Source organism: Camelus dromedarius, chromosome 16 (assembly GCF_036321535.1).
Source record: "Camelus dromedarius isolate mCamDro1 chromosome 16, mCamDro1.pat, whole genome shotgun sequence".
Lineage (NCBI taxonomy): Eukaryota > Metazoa > Chordata > Mammalia > Artiodactyla > Camelidae > Camelus > Camelus dromedarius.
Window position 1 is genome coordinate 31257896 of NC_087451.1, and position 17884 is coordinate 31275779.

The following is a 17884-nucleotide window of genomic DNA, read 5'->3' on the forward strand; positions in this document are numbered from 1 at the left end:
CACAAAGGGTACCTGATGCCCAGAGAAAACATCACACAAGATCATTTTTCCTTCCCTCTATGCTAAACGATCCTGCAGAGCAACCACATGGCTTTCAGTTCTGTAAGACAGAGGATTATAGATCTGCCCTGAGAGCTACTTAAAAATAGCCAGTAATAATCTTGCTGTAATAAAAATCCTTATGCTGAAGGGAGCTCTATCACCTAATTGTTCCTCCACACCCACTCTTAAAATACCACGCAAGATTCTTGGGCTGCACTCCAGAGCCATCTCACCCCATCATGGCTGGAAGTGGGGTCCAGGGACATGTGTATATTGTAACACTATGTAAGTGTTTCTGATGCACAGCCACGTTTTTGAAAAGCACCACCCCTGTTCTACAAATGAATAAGGTGCTGGTGCGGTTATCTGGTAACGGCTGAGACTGGGGCCCAGATTTCTCAAGTTAGTCTAAAACAGGGTTTCAGCCTCAGCTCTGACATTCTGAGTGGATAGTTCTTTGCCATGGGGGCTGTCCTGTGCACTGTAGGAGACCTAGGGACACCCGCTGAATCCCAGCAGCATCCACTACCCCAAGAACCACCAGTCTAACTTAATAACTAGTCATGCAATTATATCTCAAAAAAATTAATAATGCCCCCCATCCCTCAAAATCAACTGCCCATATTTTTATGGTTCTTAAAAAGGGCCTAGCAAAGAGAGTTCCATACTACTTCCCTTATCCGGGCAGTAATAATCCTGGAAGACCCACACATCTCCAAATCTAACAGACCAATACTTAAAGGGATCATAACCTATGCAATTCTGTGGAAGACCTAAAATTCTTACCGTTTATAAAAATTTCACCACAGAGATCTTTACACTCAAAGTCTGCAGCCAGCACCTTTAATCTAAAAGAGAAGTTTGAATAACACATTTTATTCTAACAATCTTAAGGTGTTTATTCTCAAGACTGATTATTTAAATAAAGTTGAGCCTCAGCAAGTTAGAACTCCTCACAGATGTCCTCTCAGACAGGGATAACTTGAAATCATCCTCAGCTCAACCAGTAACAAACATTTCTAGACCGAAGGCAACCACAACTCATTTTTCAAGTCTCACTTTTACCCCCGTAAGCAGGGACATCCATTTTGGTTTCAAACAGTGACACCTAGTGGCCCCAATTACAGTGGCACAGACCATCCCCATTTCTGGATTCTGGGTAGTACCCTAACTGGATCCACGTGTCAACATGGCTCCACAGAACTGAACTTCGGAATAGCGCGCGGAGGCCACACGTGATAGGCCTTCACAGAGTCTCGGCTTTTTCATTTCTGGTGCCCACCCAGGTCCTGCCTGCACCCTTTCTTACTCACTTCAGGGCTTTTCATTGCTTTTAAGCTTCAACTTGCAGGTCTGCGTCTCACTGTCTCTGCAGGTATCAAAGAAAAACCTGTGGGGAATAAAAACATAAGCACGTTAAGGGTCGTTGTAAAACTACTTTTGTTTCCAAACAGTCTACTATCCCACTGATGACTACCTGTAGAATTAAACACTGCTTGGGGCCGTCCTCCAGGAGGAAATATTTAGAGGTCAACACCCTTAATGTGAATTAAGACCTGCCCCGTGGAAAGGCCTGTGGGACTCGCAGGGCCGCTGGGCCCGCACGCTCAGCACACGGGTGGCTGTGAGGTGGAGGGGCTGCGCAGGCTGGAGGGACCTCTCTCCCCCAGGAGGGGCACCCCGAGACCGAAGGTGAGCTTGGGTTCTCTCCCCTCAAGAATAAAAGCTCGCGCCCTTCGTAAAGTGTTTTCTCATCCGTTACCTCAGCTAACCCTCCCAACTACTCTACTGTGGAAGACCGGGTATATCTTCGCCGTTTCGCCTCCGACGAAAGGGAGGCCAAGCATGCTCGCTCCCTGTCAAGGAAGACCCCGTTTTCCCACCTCCGCCTCCTTACCGCCGCCAAAGGCCCGAGGTTGCTGGCCGCATTCAGACCGGGCCGAAACCGCCATGACTCCCTACCGCGCAGCCAGTCTCGAAAAGAGGGCGGAGCTGCGCCTGCGCGCAAGTTTTCCCCGAGGTCTCGCCGGAGATCTCGCGATGTTGTGGAAAGGCTGATGGGAAATGTTGTCCCAACATCCGCCTTTCGCAGCGATTGCGTCCTAAACGCTACTCTGGAGCTGGGTAAGATGGTGGCCGCCACCAGGGACAGTAGAGAGCCCGGGGTGGGAGGCGTGCTCGGTAGAGAATCACGGCCGTCGGAAAACGAAGATGGTCGCTTCAGCCACGGTCATTTATCAATTGAGTGACTAGACTGTCTCTAGCCAAGACTGGGTTGAGGGTGGGGATCGCAGAAAGTTCGAGGCGGGCCTCACTGGGGTAGGGGGACGGGTGAGGAAACTGAGGCCCAGTCGGATTTTGTTGTTAATTGCTCTGCGGATTTTATTTGGGGGGCAGGGCGGGGTCATCTGGGGTGGTTGACTGTATTAGAGAAGGAGGGGAGACTCCTGGGGAATTGTGCGACGTCCAACTCAGCTGCTTTTGGTTGGTGCGAGGGCGGTGAGGAGCGGGCGACAGAGGGCGCCGGAGAGCGCGGGGCTGGGCCGGGCTGTTAATTACCCCCAAGTAGGGGGCGAACCCCGCAGCCACCGGGGTGGGGGTGCGGGGAGTGGCTTTAATTCCGAGAAAGAAAAATAATTAAAATGACGTGAAAAACAGAATAATTTAACACCCTCTGCTACTCCTGACTGTTATTTTTCAGACGACTACCCCAGCTTCGTTTTTGAAATAATAAAAGGGTAAAAACAGCTGCTAGAGCCAGGGCCAGAATTTCCAACCATTTGGAAACCAGTTTAAATTTGCAAGACCATGAAGCTTTTTCTGCATTCCGCTTTCCCCATCTTCATCAGCCCTTTAGCGATGATCTCAGTGGCATTTAGTCTGGATTAAATAGTTCTGTGTACGGTGTTGTGTTGTGGGTACTTATTTTCAAGTTACCACTTTTGTTAATGTTAGCCTCTTCATTTGATTGTGAGCTCTTCAAGGCAGAAGTCTATTTTAATTTTTTTTCTCTTAATTTCCCCGCAGGGCCTCGTTAGTATTCCTCTGCCTCTGCTCACGGTAAGTACTAAACTAATCATTAACTCACTTAGCCATAGCTTCTGTCATTTGAAATTGACCCTTAAGTTTCTGGATCTTACCCTAAAGACAAATTATTTTGTATAATACCGAAATAAAGAATGGGTTCTCTCCCTGCAGACTAAATTCCTTTCATTTCAGACTCACAGAGGGAATTCTAACGGTAGAATTGGCCAAAAGCTGTTTGTGTGTGGGCAGGTAATTTGCCGCAGGCAAAACAACAATGCTAGCTAATACTTCAGAGCACTCACTATGTTGCATTCATGACTTGAGTACTTCGAGCGTATTACTTTGATCAATCCTCACCACCTCACCGTGATGCGCACTGCCCCCACCCCCATTTTACAGATGAGGAAACAAGCATTGAGAGATTATGGAATTTGCCCAAGTTCACACAGCTAGTAAACTGGTGGAGTCAGGGTTTGAACCCGGTCTGTAAAGCCTGTGCTTTTACCACTAAGTTATCCTGCACCATGTATATATATATATAAATTGATCTGATATATATGGATTTTGGGTTTGGGACGGTCAAGGGGGAAGAAGGTTTTTGTGTGTTTGCTTGGGTGGTTAGGGAAGAAACTAGGGGATGAATGATGGATACCTATTTCACTGTTTTCGAGCCACTTTATGGCAGGAAGAGTGAGGATGAGAGGCAGCGGGAGCTGATTTGTGAAAGGCTGTGAGGCTCTGGGCTCTAGCAGGGCTGCCTTGGGTCTCAGACCAGTTGCCAACCAGTGTGCAGTGAGGGCCATATATCACAGCTCGAGAGTGGCCACTGTGCTGTAGGCCACCGTGTAGCTCTCACATCTGACAGCACTTAATGGAACAGCAGCAGGCTCACAGGTGGGGGTGTCATGAACTGCTGGGCAGTGGCCAAGAGGTGGGGGCAAAATGCAGTGAAAGGTCTTGTGCCTGAGCACATGTCAGGTGCATCGTCTAGACAACCCAGACATAACTGGGAAAGACTTCGAAGAGTGCATCAGAATTCCTGAATGAGCAGGCTAGGGCTCAGAGCTGTGGAAGTGCTAATGTTATTGTGACTTCATTTGTACTCACTGCTGGTGAGGTCTAGGACATTTCAGTTTTACATTATTCAAGGCTGGTGTAGACCTGTATTTATTACACGGGAAGAGCCACACAGTCTAGTGATAAGTGATAGAAGAAGACCACAAGCTGACCAGGCAGGAGTCCCCAGGTCTGTTCAGGGACCTCGGCTCTGAGTGCAAAGGGGAAATCTGGTCAGCTGGCCTGCTGTGCTCAGGCGGTCAGCTCACTGAGTTCCATTCACTGATAGGATTTAAGACATGGTATTAAAACCCACATTAATAGAAAACAGAGTCTTTGGAATATCAAGGTTAATTTCTTATCCTAGAAAGGAATCTTTGATTTATTAATAAGAGCGTGAAGGACAGTAGGTATATCCCAAGCGATCGGCTGCTTACATCGGGAGCATTTGCACCTGGGATACAAAAGGAAGTTCACCTGTGGGGCAGGCACTCTTAGTGGCCACTCCCTCAGCTGTCCTTCCTCCATCTTGCACACAGAACAGAGCTACTGGGCAGCTGTGTGCTTCTGGAAGGCAAGCCCCTGCCCTGCCCTACCCTAAGGGGTGAATCTTGATTAGTCTGCACCAGACCAGATAGGAGAAATCTTTTCCCTTTGCCAGGAATTGTTTTAGGAAAGGGTCTACGGAGCAATTCTGCCAAGTTTGGGAAGGTTTTCTTGTTTTTAAAAACAATAGCCTCTCTTCTGGCTTTGGGACATCATGAAGTGATGCTGGAGACTGCCACAGCCACCTTGCCTCCGTGCAGCCTGATTCCAGGCAAGAGCCAAAGGTTTGCAGTGGCAGGACGAAGAAAATACCATGCGTCCTTGAAGAGGCTTTTGAACTTCTAGAGTAACCAGTCCTGAAGCCCACCCCTCCACCCCCTTCAAACCTTTTGTTTGATTGAAACATGTATTTTTACATTTTAATATTTCTGAATGTGGGAGGCATCTTTTGAACAATGGTATGTTAGTTTCAGTGAAGTACAGGATGTGACATTGTAAAAGGAAGTCTTACTGTTTAAGCTGTTCTTAAGTTGGGTGTTCTGTTAGAATCAAAGTCAATCTAAATGATATGATCAACATTCTTCAAATCTTTTTTTTTTAATGACTGTTCCCTGGAAGAATGGGTCACAGCAAAATAAAGAAAATGAACCGTCATCAAATTACCTTTTTGCAAAAATAACAGCTAGTCTATAGTGTTTACTCAGTGCCAGGCACTGCTCTAAACACCTTTTTAAAAAAACCACTTTATGGTTGGAGATCTGATTGACGTACAAAAAGCTGCACATACAGTGTAGAAACCTTGATGACTCTGAGCACCTGTGTTTTGCAAGCTCATTCGACTCTCACGGCAGCCCTATCATTATCCTCCCATTTTGCAAAGTACTGAAAGGTGAAAGTCATTAGTAAGTGGAAGCGCTGAGATCTGGACTGAGACAGTCTAGCTTCCAAACCTATGGTCTTAACCGCTGTTCTGGGTTTCCTGGAAAAATACGCTATGATGGTGGAACATGCTTTGCTAACTCCAGTGACTTTAATTCATCCAGCTATAAAACCCATTATAAAAGCATAAAGGATGTTCTTCCTTCGATTTCTCAGGACTGTGAAAGAGTGCCACAAATCCTGTTCAACAGAAATCTGGGACCACTGAACATAGCTTTAAATTCCTGGAGAAAAAGAGACAGAACAACAGGGACCCTATTTATTGAGAATAGATGACCTTGGGTTGTGGTGGATTCTTTCCTGTGTTGACCAGTAGCAGCCATTTCACTAGCCTGCTCTGCAGATCTGTTGCTTCTCATAAAATGATTGTTTAATGGGTTTTTTTTTTTAAGTGAATTTGAAAATGTATAATCCCTTTGACCTCCTCTGCTGTTTCTCGACAAGCTTCTCCTTCCCAGAAACCCCCACCTTCTCACAACTGCTGCATCACCTTTCCTCAGGCCGTTTGTTCCCTTTGCCTTAACATTTCCTTTCCCTCGTTCTCTATTCTGTGTAGCAAATCCCAGCTCCCACTTCAGTATCTCCTCAGTGAAGTCTTACCTGAGATGCTCTAACAGTCTGTCCTCTAGTTCTTTCCTCAGCGTTCCCCCGATACGCCGGTTTAGCACATGCTCTGCGACCAGGCGGACCTGGAGTCCTGTCCCAGCTCTGCTGACTCGAGCTGAGTAGCCCCAGGCAGATGCCTTCACCTGTCTCTAAGCCTCCTTACCTGCAACCGGAGGAGGAGGGGACCCTTCCAAGCCTCGCAGGACAGTGGTAGGGTTGTGCATGCAAAGCACCTAGCACGGGCCTGGCACGAGGGAAGCTCTCCGTAAATGGAGCTCTTGTGTGAACAGACATACTTTTACTGCTCACTGTTTTGTGGTTATTTGTTTTCATGTCTGGCTTTTCCACTAGACTGTGAGCAAAACAAGAATCAAGTCTTCATTCTTGTGTTTTGTTTTATGTTTTAACTGTTTAAGTCATCTTTATTAAGGTGTAATTTACATTCAATAAAATGCATCCATTTAAAACGTACAGTGCAGTAGTCCAATAAATGTATACATCTTTGCAGCCACAGTCCCAGCAGGATATAGAACATTTTCATCACCCAGAGATCCCCTTCACACCCTTTTACAGTCAGTCTCCATCCAGCCCTGGCCCCAGGCAACCACTGATCTATAGATTAGTTTTGCCTGTTCTGGAATTTCATGTAGACAGAGTCATACAGTAGGTGCTCCTTTGTGTCTGGCTTCTCTCAAGTACCTGTGTTGTGGCTTTCATCAGTAGTTTGTTTCCTTTTTAATTACTGAATGTTATTCCATTGTATGAATATGCCACAATATTTTTACCCATTTGCATGTTGGTGGACATTTGGGGGTGTCCGGTTTGGAGCTGTGATTAATAAAGCTACTATGAACATTTTTGTGCAAATCCTTTTGTGGACATAAGTTTTCATTCCTCTTGGATAACTTCAGGGGAAACTGCCAGGCTGGTTTCCCAAGTGGTGGTGACACTTACACTCCCCCAGCAATGTCTCACAGGGTCGTACTTGCACCACACTCTCGCCAACGTCTGTTATGGTCAGTCTTTAATTTTAGCCATTCTGGTGGGTGTGTGATCATATCTCGATGTGGTTTTAATGTGCATTCTCCTGTTGACTATGATGTTGAGCATCTTTCTGTGTGTTTATTGGCCCTTTGTGTACTTTTTTTGTGAATGTCTATTAGAACCCTGCAATTTTATTGGCCTGTCGTCTTACAGAGTTGTCAGAGTTCTTTCTGTTTTCTGGATGCATGTTCTTTCTCAGATACTTGTTTGGGGGATGTTTTCTCCCAGTATTCCCGGTTCTGATAAGTCCAGTTTATCCATTTTGCTTTTATAGTTCATGCTTCCTATATTTTGTTGAAAAGACTTTCCTTTCTCTGTTGAATCACCTTTGTCATGTCTGTCTTTCGATCCCGTTGATCTGTGTGTATGTCCTTAGGAATGTCGCACTGTCTTGAACTCTGATCACGTCTCTCACCTCAGTGAGACCACCATGGTCTGCGTGGCTTTCCCTCCCCACGCCACAGGCAGGGAACTATCTGAGGCAGTCATGAGGTCACTGTCCTGTGTGCTACCTGTTGTCAAGTGTCTGTTTCTCATATTTTGCTCAGTTTTCTTGTTGTTTATGACAGGAAGTCAATTAATTTCTGTATCCACAATGCATGGCGCACAGATACTCTGTAAATGTCTGTTGAGTGAGTAAGTCTTTGTTAGCACCTCCAGACACAGTCTGTCATAGTCTCACTGGATTGGGAGAGTCTGTGGGTCCCCCAGAGGTCATCTGGCCCATCCCCTTCATTTTAGTTGACAGTCTTTTCCTGAGGATGGTCATTAGTCCTTTACATCCTCAGCACCAGCCCACCTGGGTTCAACACATGCCTATTACATGGGGAAACTGGGGTCCAGAGAAGGAAAGGTCACGTGACCAGGCAGTGGCTGAGCTGGCAGAACCAGGCTTCCAGGCCCGAGACCTGTGTCTTGTACTGATTGGAAGGGCCGGCACTGTCTCTTTCATCGTTTTCTCAACACCGACCCCTAACCTGCGATTAGTACGTTGTAGGTTCCCCATAGGTGCTTGTTGAATAAATGAGCAAGTGAATAAATTAAATAATTTCTTTTAATGCTTAGTTCAGCTGGCTTCTGCATGTGCTATTAAATGGGCATGTGTGTTCACATAAGATGGGACTGGCCATTCCTACCCAGGCTCATAGGTCATAGTCATCAGTCACTCGTAATTTTCTCAGGCACCCTCTCGTTTTAGTCCCCACTAGGGGGCATGTGTATCCCACAGAGAGGGTCTGTAGTCCTTAGGTGCCTGGACTTGTTTCCAACTTAAGTCAGTGTATCCTTCTTGAAGCCACCTCCTTGGTCCCCATGCCCTGCACCCTCCCTCCTGCAAAAACAAGCAAAGAGCGCCTGCTTCTCCAGTTCCCCCTCCAGCTGGGCTGCTGGCTGCCGTCCTTTCCCTCCCAGGGGCTCTGCTCTGGTTGAAGGAGGCAGCAGTGTGGCAGTGGCAGTGGCTGTGAGTGATGGCCTCACTGTCATCCCTGCCAGTGGCCACTGCTTCCTCCCTGAAGGGGATGACAGATCCTGGAGAGGCAGCTCTCCTCACTCCCCTCAACTGGCAGGCAAGGACTGCCCTTTCGGGACCGAGAGTCTGGTCTACCATAGAACTGTGGGTTCCTGAGGAGAGCACATGAGTAACCCTGGCTAACCGTTCCTGGCCACCTGCAAAGGCACCTCCGGGGTGGGGCTACAGCTCTCCATCCTTGTGCCTGGAGGATGGTCACACTGCGACTTGCTCCCAGCTCCTTACTCTAGACGTAGGTCCTCCCTGCCGGGACAGCCTCACAGGCTTTGGGATCATGTTGCCCGGAAGCAGGTCCTGGCTTTGCTACCAGCTGCGAGTGACCTAGAGCAAGTTCTGTGAACTTCACTTTCCTCATTGGGTAAATGAGGTTAACAGCAGTTCCTGCTTCATAAATGAGACAATGCTTATAAATAAAGCTCTTGGGCCCTTTTTCGCTCCCTCCTCTTCTGAGACGGCCTGCACTCTGTCTGCGGATTGTGTACCTACTTTTACTTAAACCTGAGTGCCCAACTCCCACACTTCCTGGCCTTTCTCTTGCCTTACACTCAATGCAGTATGTATCTCTCTAAATAAATCTATCTTTACTCAAAAAAAACAAAAACAGAAACAAAGCTCTTGGCACAGTGCCTAGCACAGAGTAAGTGTTCGAGACCTATTAGCCATTATTAATAATATTAGTGGTATCCGTATCACTATATAAAGTAAATGTCTTTAGGAGCCACTTAGCTATTCTTTTGAGGCTCACAGAGAAGCATTACTACCTCCAGCTCAAGGTCTTGGGCTTTTCTTAACAGCGAGGCCGGTGCAGAGGGGCCCTGGAAGCCAGCGGGACCAGTTGAGTCCCCTATTCTTGTGCCATTGTGCCGGCCTCAGATCAGGCTCCACCCCCCCCCCCCAGGCTTGGACCTGGGCCTCTCCTCTGTGCCGCCCACCCAGGACTGTCCCTCCTGCAGACACTCAGTCACATGTGGGATGGGCGGGTACTCTCCCTGGCCGCCTCTGCACCCTGGGGTGATGGCAGGCAGCAGCAGCTGCTGCAGCTGCTTCCCTTGCTCCCCCTCCCCACCCCCACCGATCATTAGCTCTCTGGTCATGTCCCAGACTCCGGGAGAGACTGGCAGCAGCCCTGAGTCTCAGCCACAGAAGTAGCAGACGGCAGCACCTCCCTGCTCCTGGCTGCTGCCTTCGGCCACCCTGCAGCTTAGAGCAGCCTTTTCCCTGTCACTCAGGCTCCCACCAGCAGAGAGATTAGCATTCAGACGGAGAATGGAAAAACATCAGGGCAGCCACCTCCTGTCTTCTCTGGGAGCTGAGATTCATTCAGAGAAGCAGAGCCAGCTGGGGGAAGCTTTCCAGGCCAAGACCCTCCGCCCTCGGAGGTTGGGACAAGGTTCTAGGTACCCAGAAGCAACAGCACTGTGCTCTCGCCCAGTATTACTGGGTGCTGGACCTTACTGTGTGCCCTCTCCCCAGCAGTTCCACCCTCTGCTGTCCTCTGATTTGCTTCAGAAGTGCCTATTGCCCAGCTGTGGTGTACGTGGGAAGACAGGTCAGGAAGGGCCATGAGGAGGAGGTGAGGGATGCTAGCTGTTCTGAACCTACTAACTGTTCAGAAATTACTAATTGTTCAGTAATTGATAGTTTGCAGACACAATCGCACTCGCTCACATATACTGAACACTTACTAAACGTGCTAAGCACTTGACACACAGCACCTAACATTAACCCTACAGCAGTGCTGTGAGATAGGTTCACTGCTATCTCCATCTTACAGATGAGGAAACTGAGGCCCAGAGATGTTCAGTAACCTACCCAAGGCCACAGAGGTAGGAAGTGGTGGTGGAGTCAAGATTTAAACCCAGCACTCTGGACTCCTTGCTCTTAGACTCTTTATCATTATTTCGTAACAGCCCACACCCCAGACCAGGAGTGACCCAGCTCTGCGCCTCAGCCCTGTCTCTCGAGTTGCCCTTAATCCCCTCCCTCCTACCATGGCCAGTCTACCAAGCCCCTGAACTTCCTGCTCCCACTTCTAGGCAGCGGCTCTTTCCAAGGACATGGGAGGGGAGAAGGACTCAGCCTCTTGGGAACATTGGGTTCACCCCCGCCATGGGCTTCACACCAAACGCTGTGACGGGAGACAGTGGACCGAGGACGGGGCCCCAGTCCCAGGCAGCCTTCTGTAGAGGAGCTCCAGGCCGAGGGTGGCAACTCTGCAGTAGGAGCTGCAAATGTGCAGACTGTGCAGAGAGCCCAGGGGTGGGAGAGCCCTGAGAATAAGAGGCGAGCGTGGGCCGGGTGTGGGGAAGGTGTAAACACAATCTGCTCCCACCAGAGCCAGCCTGCTCCCTTGTGGGGAGAGCCCCTCCCGCCCAGCCCACATGGCACCCCAGCTGCCAGGGCCCGGCAGACACATCCCCCCACCTCCAGCAGCCCCTTCCTCTCACTTTCCCTCCCTTCTCCTGGAACCAATCCCCAGAGGAGACTTCATCTCCTGGGCAGGCTCTTCGAACTGGGCTGCAAAGGGGTGTCACTTTGTGGATGTGCGTCTGGGCTGTGAGCCAGCCCTAGTGCAGCTCGGCGACCTTGGTCTGACAGTTCCTCAGACCAGCGGAAGGAGACAGGCAACTTGGAAATGGCAGACAGCAGAAGCAAGGATGAAGTGACAGGAACACGGCAAGTGGATTAGAGAATGGAAGCAAGATAGGATCAGGGAACACAGACTGGGTCCCGGGAACAGTGCCCTCTGGCCCTCTGCCTGAGAGACCTGTCATCAGGAAGGCTGATGCCTCCCCGGAGAAAGGCAGGCTGACGGGAGCTGAGACAGGTGGTCATGAACTCATGGCCTGTGTCAAGTGGGCAGTGCGGCTCTGATTTGGTTCCAGCACAGAGCTCCTTCCCCTGGTGCGACCCTTCCCCTGCCTCCACCCTGCCCTACTTTTAGAGGCTCCCACAGAACTGCCAGACTCCCTGCAGTCTGAGCAGCCCCTCCCCGGCAGCCCGTGCCTCCTCCTCCCTGTCACTCAGTGGGTTCCCCTAGTCTGCTGCGTCTCACCCTTTCCTGCTGTCTGGAGAACAACTCCATCTCCTCTGGCCTGAAAGTCAGGGGCCGGGGCCAGAGGGGCAGAGGCCCACCCCACTGCGGGGGCAGTCGGGGCTGGATGGGGAGGAGAGATGCACGTGGCGGTGAGGCTGGAGGGCTTAGAACATGAATGGCCACGAGGCAGCCAGCAGCAGCTGCCTGCAGGGTCTGCGCCTGGATCGCAGGGAGCAGAAGCAGAAATCTGCTTTTATCTCTGCTTAGGATCGGGCAGGATTGTAAAGAGAGAGAAATGGCAGAGCAGCTGGGGGCAGAGGGAGGCCACCGCCACCGTTACTGAGCAGTCAGCAGATTGACAAAAACAAGTGTCATGTTTTCTCCCTTCCCACATGCTACTGCCCATTTGGAACACAGGCACATGTGCACACTCACACACACCCAGAAAACACACTCCGAGGACACGCTGTGGGCTTCCATCCAGCTGCAGGCAGACATGTCACAAACCCAACTGGCATTTCCTACTGATCATTTCAGTAGAGCAGCCAGGGACAGGGTGAGCTCTGGGGCCCGGGAGAGGCAAATGTCATAGGAAGTGAGAGCCACCATCATCAGCCGACAGCACACAGCCCTGGACCAGCCACCGTCATCAGCCGACAGCACACAGCCCTGGACCAGCTGAGCTGCTGGAGACAGGCAGCCAGGCCGGTGAAACCGCCTCTGCTGAGCGGCTGCAGGCTTCCCAGTGGCTGGGGAGGGGGCGGTGCTGTGGGGGTGAAGAGTGTGGGGCTCTGCCACCTCCATATGAGCCAGGGGTCCCCCACTTCCTAGACTCTGTGTTTCCGCATGCCTAAACTGTGGGTAACAGCGTCACCAGCCCCTGTGGGTTATTGTGAGGGCCAGAGTAGAGGGTGAATGGGGCTGCCCCTCAGCACGAGTCTTCCCGCCTCTAACCTAGGCGGCTGGGGTGACCCCAGAGTTACACAGGGGACCCCATGGAGACCCCCTCTCTGGGCCTCCTCAGAGGAAGGGAGCCCGTCCCAGAGCTCAAGCACCTGGGCCTCTCCCACCTGCCCGGCCAGGAGCCACCCCAGCCAGGGCCTCAGCAGAAGTGCAGCCCGGCAGGTCCCAGGGTCCAAAGGGGAGTCTACCTTCTCGACAGCTGCTTGTCCCCGTCCCTGTCCCCATCCTCCCTCCTGCAGCTGCTGCTTCCACCACAGCGTCCTTCAGGGGTAGCAGGCAAACCAGGACTTGAGCTGAAAAAGAAAACCAAGCCAGGTCAGCTCTTCCTCCCATCCCAGAGCGGGGCCTTGGATTTCAGAGTTGGATGGTTCAAAGCACCGCTCCCCCTGAGAAGCCCTCCAGCACAGCCCTCAGGCCCTGAGCGTGACCACCACCTCAACCCCAGGCCTAGAATATACCGTTGAGATCACACATAGTTCTCTTAAAACTAACCCTTGCCGCATGGCCTGGAACATAACGGGCTCGAGGCAGGAGCAATGGAAGCAGTCCACCCCCTACCCTTGACCTTCATCGTGATCGAGACCACACTGCTGAAGAGGCCTCTCCGCTCCCATGCGGCCAGGACTTGCATATTCTTCCTTCCTTGACCCCAGCCCTGCCCTCCGCCTCCAGGCTCCAGACCCTGCCCTACCTGCCTTGGCCAGCTGATCTCAGGCCCTGGGGCTGAGCCCCACCTGAGGAGGTGAGGGCTTACTTCAGAGGCTCTTTTTCCCTAAGGAGGAAAATATGTGAGTCAGAGGGTTGGAGGGGATGACCTTCCCATGTTTCCAGCCCTCCTCCCCTCCCACCCCCAAACCTAGTGATTCACCCCACTACTAAGGAGCGGGAGCCTGTTGGAATTTGTGACTGGGGAATTGGAGAGCAGAAATTTCACACCCTGGGCCAGCCCTCCATGGCAGCCAGCCGCCATCAGCAGGAGGTGTTACAGGTTAGACCAATTTTTCCAATTAACTGGGTCCCAAAGAGTTAATAGGCAACCGCTTCCTTCTGGCAAGGCCACACCAGACCAGCCTGGCCAGATGGTCCCAGGTTTGACCTTTCCTCTCCTGACAGGAGGTCCAGGCTCATTTCATGTGGAGGAGATGGACTGTCTGCAGTCAGGGACCCGTCAGTCCCCCATCAGCCACAAATTGGGTAGGGGACCTTGAGCAAGTCATCTGCAGCTCCCTGTCCCTTGGTTCCCTGCACCCTTAACAAGACATGAAAACATCTGAACTGCCAAACCTCTGGGGCCACTGAGGCTTCCGAGTGAGTGCGTGTGTGAGATACCTCTAGGGAAGAAGAGAGCACTGATCACAGAGCAAGCGAAGGGTGAGCGTTCACCCAACAGTTGCTCTGTGCTCAGTGCTTTACAATAATTCTCTCATTTTAACCTCACAAAAGCCTCATAACCACTGTTATTAATCCCAGTTTACCTGTAAATAAAAGGGTTGCATAATTTGCCCACGGTCTCTCAGTAAGAGAGGAGGTAGGATTTCAACTCAGGTTGCCCCACTCCAGGCCCAAACAAACTCAACAGTGAGGACCGGTCAGCATCTGAGGGCCTCCTGTGTGTCACCCGTTCCACCAGTGGTAGTAACTGGGCACCGTTGTGACACCTCAGCTAGCCTAGGTGTCAAGGAAGCACATCACAGAAACGACTGTTTCCCACACAGGCCCTGGGCTTCCCGGAGCCTTCTGTCATTCTGAACCTGGGGGGATCCAAGGACTGAGAAATCAGGGCAGAGACGGAAAGACTCAAGTTCCCTCAGCTTGCCAGCCTCACGTATCTAAGGGGCCCGCTGCAGGCACTGTCCACACCCTGAAAGAGACAGGAGGCACACAGGCCTCCCTCCAGGGGCCCTGGAGCAAGGAGGTCGCGCTCTGTTCCACTAGCAGTGAGAGAAGCGGTGCCGGGGGCTAGAAGATGCTCCCACAGCACAGCAGCCGCTCTTCACACAGCTTTCCCACACTCAGTGGGCCCACAGGCACAAAAGAACGTCCCCAACAGTCTGTTCTTAGTAAGTGTGTATTGATTTTTCAGTGTTCTGTTGGGCTTAGAGCCCCTATTAGCAAAGGGCACTAGTCACCCAGGGAAGGAAAAGTCCAGAAGTTCCCCCAAACTTCCCCCTTTGTAAAGGCCACATGGCTTCAGCCTAGGAAGAGTTAACTTTCTGGCCACTGGAGACAGCGTCCTGCCCGCAGGGGCTGCCTGGCCAATGACACTCAGTGCTGATGATGTCATGCGCCTCCTGCGCCTTCTATTGGGGACTGGACAGCGAATCCTGCTGGAGGCTCCGGCAGTGGAGCTGCTGAGGCTGGGTGGGGGCAGCGGGAGAGGGAGGGGGAAGGGAAGGCAAGCAAAGTGATGCCGAGCTGCCTCTGCCTCATCCCTCTCTCCACTAACCACCCCCTCCGCACCTTCCTACAGAAGGGACCCTGGGGACCACCCTGCTCGGACCAAAGGCAGAGCAGCTTTGGTCCAGAGGAGAGGCTGGGGACTCCCATTCCCAAATGAAGAAAACAGACATTGAGCCTGCCCACTAGGCATCTAGGGAACAGGGTAGCGGGGCGAGGGGCCAGCCTGGAACGCGTGCACACACACACCCATGTACATCCCCAAGCCCAGACAAGGGCAGGGAACACCGGCAGCTTCCATAGCAGCACCCTCCCTCCTCCACCCCAGGCTCTCTTCTGCCTTACCTGCCTGAGGACTGGCAGTCTTTTTCCATGCTGGCGCCTGTAACTGCCCCATCTACTCCACTGGGCTCTCTATGGGGGGAAAGAAGAGGCAGGCAGAGCTGTGGGTAGCACCCAGACCCCAGACCCCTCTCTTGCTTCTCTGCAAGACCTGAGCCACGATGGGCTTTGGGACTGGAGGCTGTGGCCAGTGTCTTCGAAGGGCTCCGAGTTCCCCCTACTCTGAGGGAGCCTCTTAGGGATCCCTGGCAAATCCCTCCCAGCCTCCTGGAGCCCAGGCAGTCCCTGACAGCCTTCCGCTCAGCTGTAACCCAGCCCAGTGGTTTGTCCCCCGCCCAAGTCCATGGCCCAGTCAGTTTCTCACGGTTGGACCCGGTTGGCGAATCGGCGGCGCCAGAGCATGGCCAAGGTGCTGAGCAGGAAGAGGGTGGTGCACATGGCTCAGTTGCCCCATCCCCTCCCAGCCCGAGTATGCAGAAGAAGGCCAAGATGGCCCCTGCCAGCCCTCATGAGCCGCTGCTGCCCGTCCTGAGGTTTCTGCTGGTGATGGATTAGGAGGCTCAAGCTGATTAGTGGGGTCAGTAGACCCGACCTTGTGAAGACCGATTAACCTCACTGGGCCCGGGGTGTCCCCCGGTTGGCAGGGTGAATCCACTTCTGTCTGTTCTGGATGTACATATGACTAAGCCCTGGGCCTGGCCCTCAAAGGGCTTATAGTCTAGACAGACGCACTGTCAAGTGAAACAAATGACGGCAACAGAGAGACTCAGGGAATGAGCAGCGCCAAGAGAGCAGCTGGGGAGTTGCGAGCACCAGAGGAGGCTTTAGAGAGGAGCTGGGGCATCTGAATTTGCAGGGCTCAAGGAAGGATGGGCCCCCAGACAGAAGTCTCTGCCAGGGCCACAGGCGTGAAAGCGCAGGGCGTGTCCGACAACTGGAGGCTGAGTGTTGGTGGAGCAGTGATGTCACAGGGGAGGCATTGGGAAGGGAGGAGCAGAGGGGAAGATAGACGATGAAGCCAGAAAGACTTCACGTGGTTCACGTCTAACCTCTGGACAATCCTCTCCAAATGTTTCTGATGACATACCCTCTTCAGTGAAAAGCAGAATTGAAGTGTGCCCTCATGAAGTAGATATAAGCATCCACTTATAAATTATATACTACATTACTGTGCAAATACAGCCCCACAGCAGAGACATACATAAAATTTGCAAAGGACTAGATAATAAGGTTTCTCCTATTTTCTGTCCATATCCCAGTGGGACCTCTTGGGCAGCCACTTGGAAAGGCCACTGCATTGGCTCTGGGAAGCTATCAGAGGAGTTTAATGAGGGGACCTAGCACAGCCTGCTTGGTCTTGGCCCAGGCAGCATGCGGAGCACAGACCAAAAGCGAGGATATGGGTCTAAGAGTGGTGGAAGAGACTAAGCCCACCCACTTTCCTCATCCCTCTCCAAGACCCCCAGAAGAGGGCATTAGATTTTCCTTCCCTCAAGTGAGATCTCAGTGCCAAGAGGCCTCCTGCCAAGATTCCAGTAAAGTACCTGAACCCTGGGCTCCAGCAAGGGCCGGGGCTGCGGCTGTGCCTCGAATCTCGGCTTTGGAATACGAAGTTTTAAATAAACACATAAAACAAAGCTGAAGAGGAGAGCCACCACTCTTGCAATACTTGACACACTGGACACAGACTTGAAAAAGGCAGGGTCACCAGGGAGTCTTAGGGAGAACTGGACACACCCCACACCCCCATCACCTGTTTCAGATGCTTGCAGCCCCCACCCCCACCCCTTCTAGCCTCAGGCTTCAACTGGAAGTCAGAGGTGGGACCTGGCCATACCAGGACTCAGCAGCTTCTTGCAGGATGGGGACCTGGTGGCTCTCAGTAGCATAGTCCCCCAGCTCTGGTCCAGTCACACTCACACCTCCCTGAGCAGGACCGCCAGGACAAGAATTTGCCTCCTTCTCCCACAGAAACTGTCTCTAATCCCCACCTTAGTGGCTGGGATGTCTCCAGCAGCCTGGGCCTCCCCAAGACTTCTTGACCCCCCCCACCTTCAGTTCTGCTTTGGCCGTCCAGGCTGCCTCTCCTTTGGACTTTGCTTCCCCCAGGGCAGGAATTAAGGGCAGCGCCAGGTTTTGGCCTGCTTGTGTAATTAATAAGCCACCCAGGGCCTTCTTTCTGACGCCATGTGAGTGCACCAAGGGGGAGGGGTGCTGGCGGGAAGGAAATGAGAGGGCCAGGCCTCTGGTGCTTAAATTCGACAGCCGCCCTCCATCCCCTCAGCGGTGGATTCCTGTAAGGTATTGGAACACGGAGATAACCCCAGTCCTAAACCCTCCAGAGTCTGGGGTCCGGA

General features: G+C 51.8%; 1 protein-coding gene, 2 long non-coding RNA genes and 1 other non-coding gene across 6 annotated transcripts in view; 1 reads left to right on the forward strand and 3 right to left on the reverse strand.

Annotated features, from left to right (window-relative positions):
- METTL23 (methyltransferase 23, arginine) overlaps nt 1-2021 on the reverse strand; it is a 127149-nt gene extending 125128 nt beyond the window's left edge. For both annotated transcript variants that reach the window (XR_010384551.1, XR_837431.3), the window contains exons 1-3: nt 1940-2021; nt 1356-1432; nt 829-890 (exon numbers count right to left, since the gene is read on the reverse strand). This is a non-coding gene — a long non-coding RNA (methyltransferase 23, arginine). The remainder of the gene's footprint in view (nt 1-828; nt 891-1355; nt 1433-1939) is intronic.
- Nucleotides 971-1045, reverse strand: LOC116157987 (small nucleolar RNA R38). The gene has a single exon (XR_004142217.1). It is a non-coding gene; the product is annotated as a small nucleolar RNA R38 (small nucleolar RNA).
- Nucleotides 2022-2108: 87 nt separating the features above from the next.
- On the forward strand, nt 2109-7083 carry LOC116157830 (uncharacterized). Of its 2 annotated transcripts, none has more exons than XR_004142081.2 (2): nt 2109-2166; nt 3070-7083. It is a non-coding gene; the product is annotated as an uncharacterized LOC116157830 (long non-coding RNA). The 2 variants fall into 2 exon arrangements; XR_004142080.2 differs by lacking the exon at nt 2109-2166 and adding an exon at nt 2173-2271.
- Nucleotides 7084-12999: 5916 nt separating this feature from the next.
- Nucleotides 13000-15965, reverse strand: PRCD (photoreceptor disc component). The gene is made up of 4 exons (XM_010983835.3): nt 15892-15965; nt 15531-15599; nt 13480-13560; nt 13000-13081 (listed from the first exon to the last, which is right to left on the reverse strand). Exons 1-3 carry the CDS (start codon nt 15963-15965, stop codon nt 13539-13541), a joined length of 165 nt encoding a protein of 54 aa, XP_010982137.1. The 3' UTR covers nt 13000-13081; nt 13480-13538.
- Between the last annotated feature and the right edge of the window lie 1919 nt (nt 15966-17884).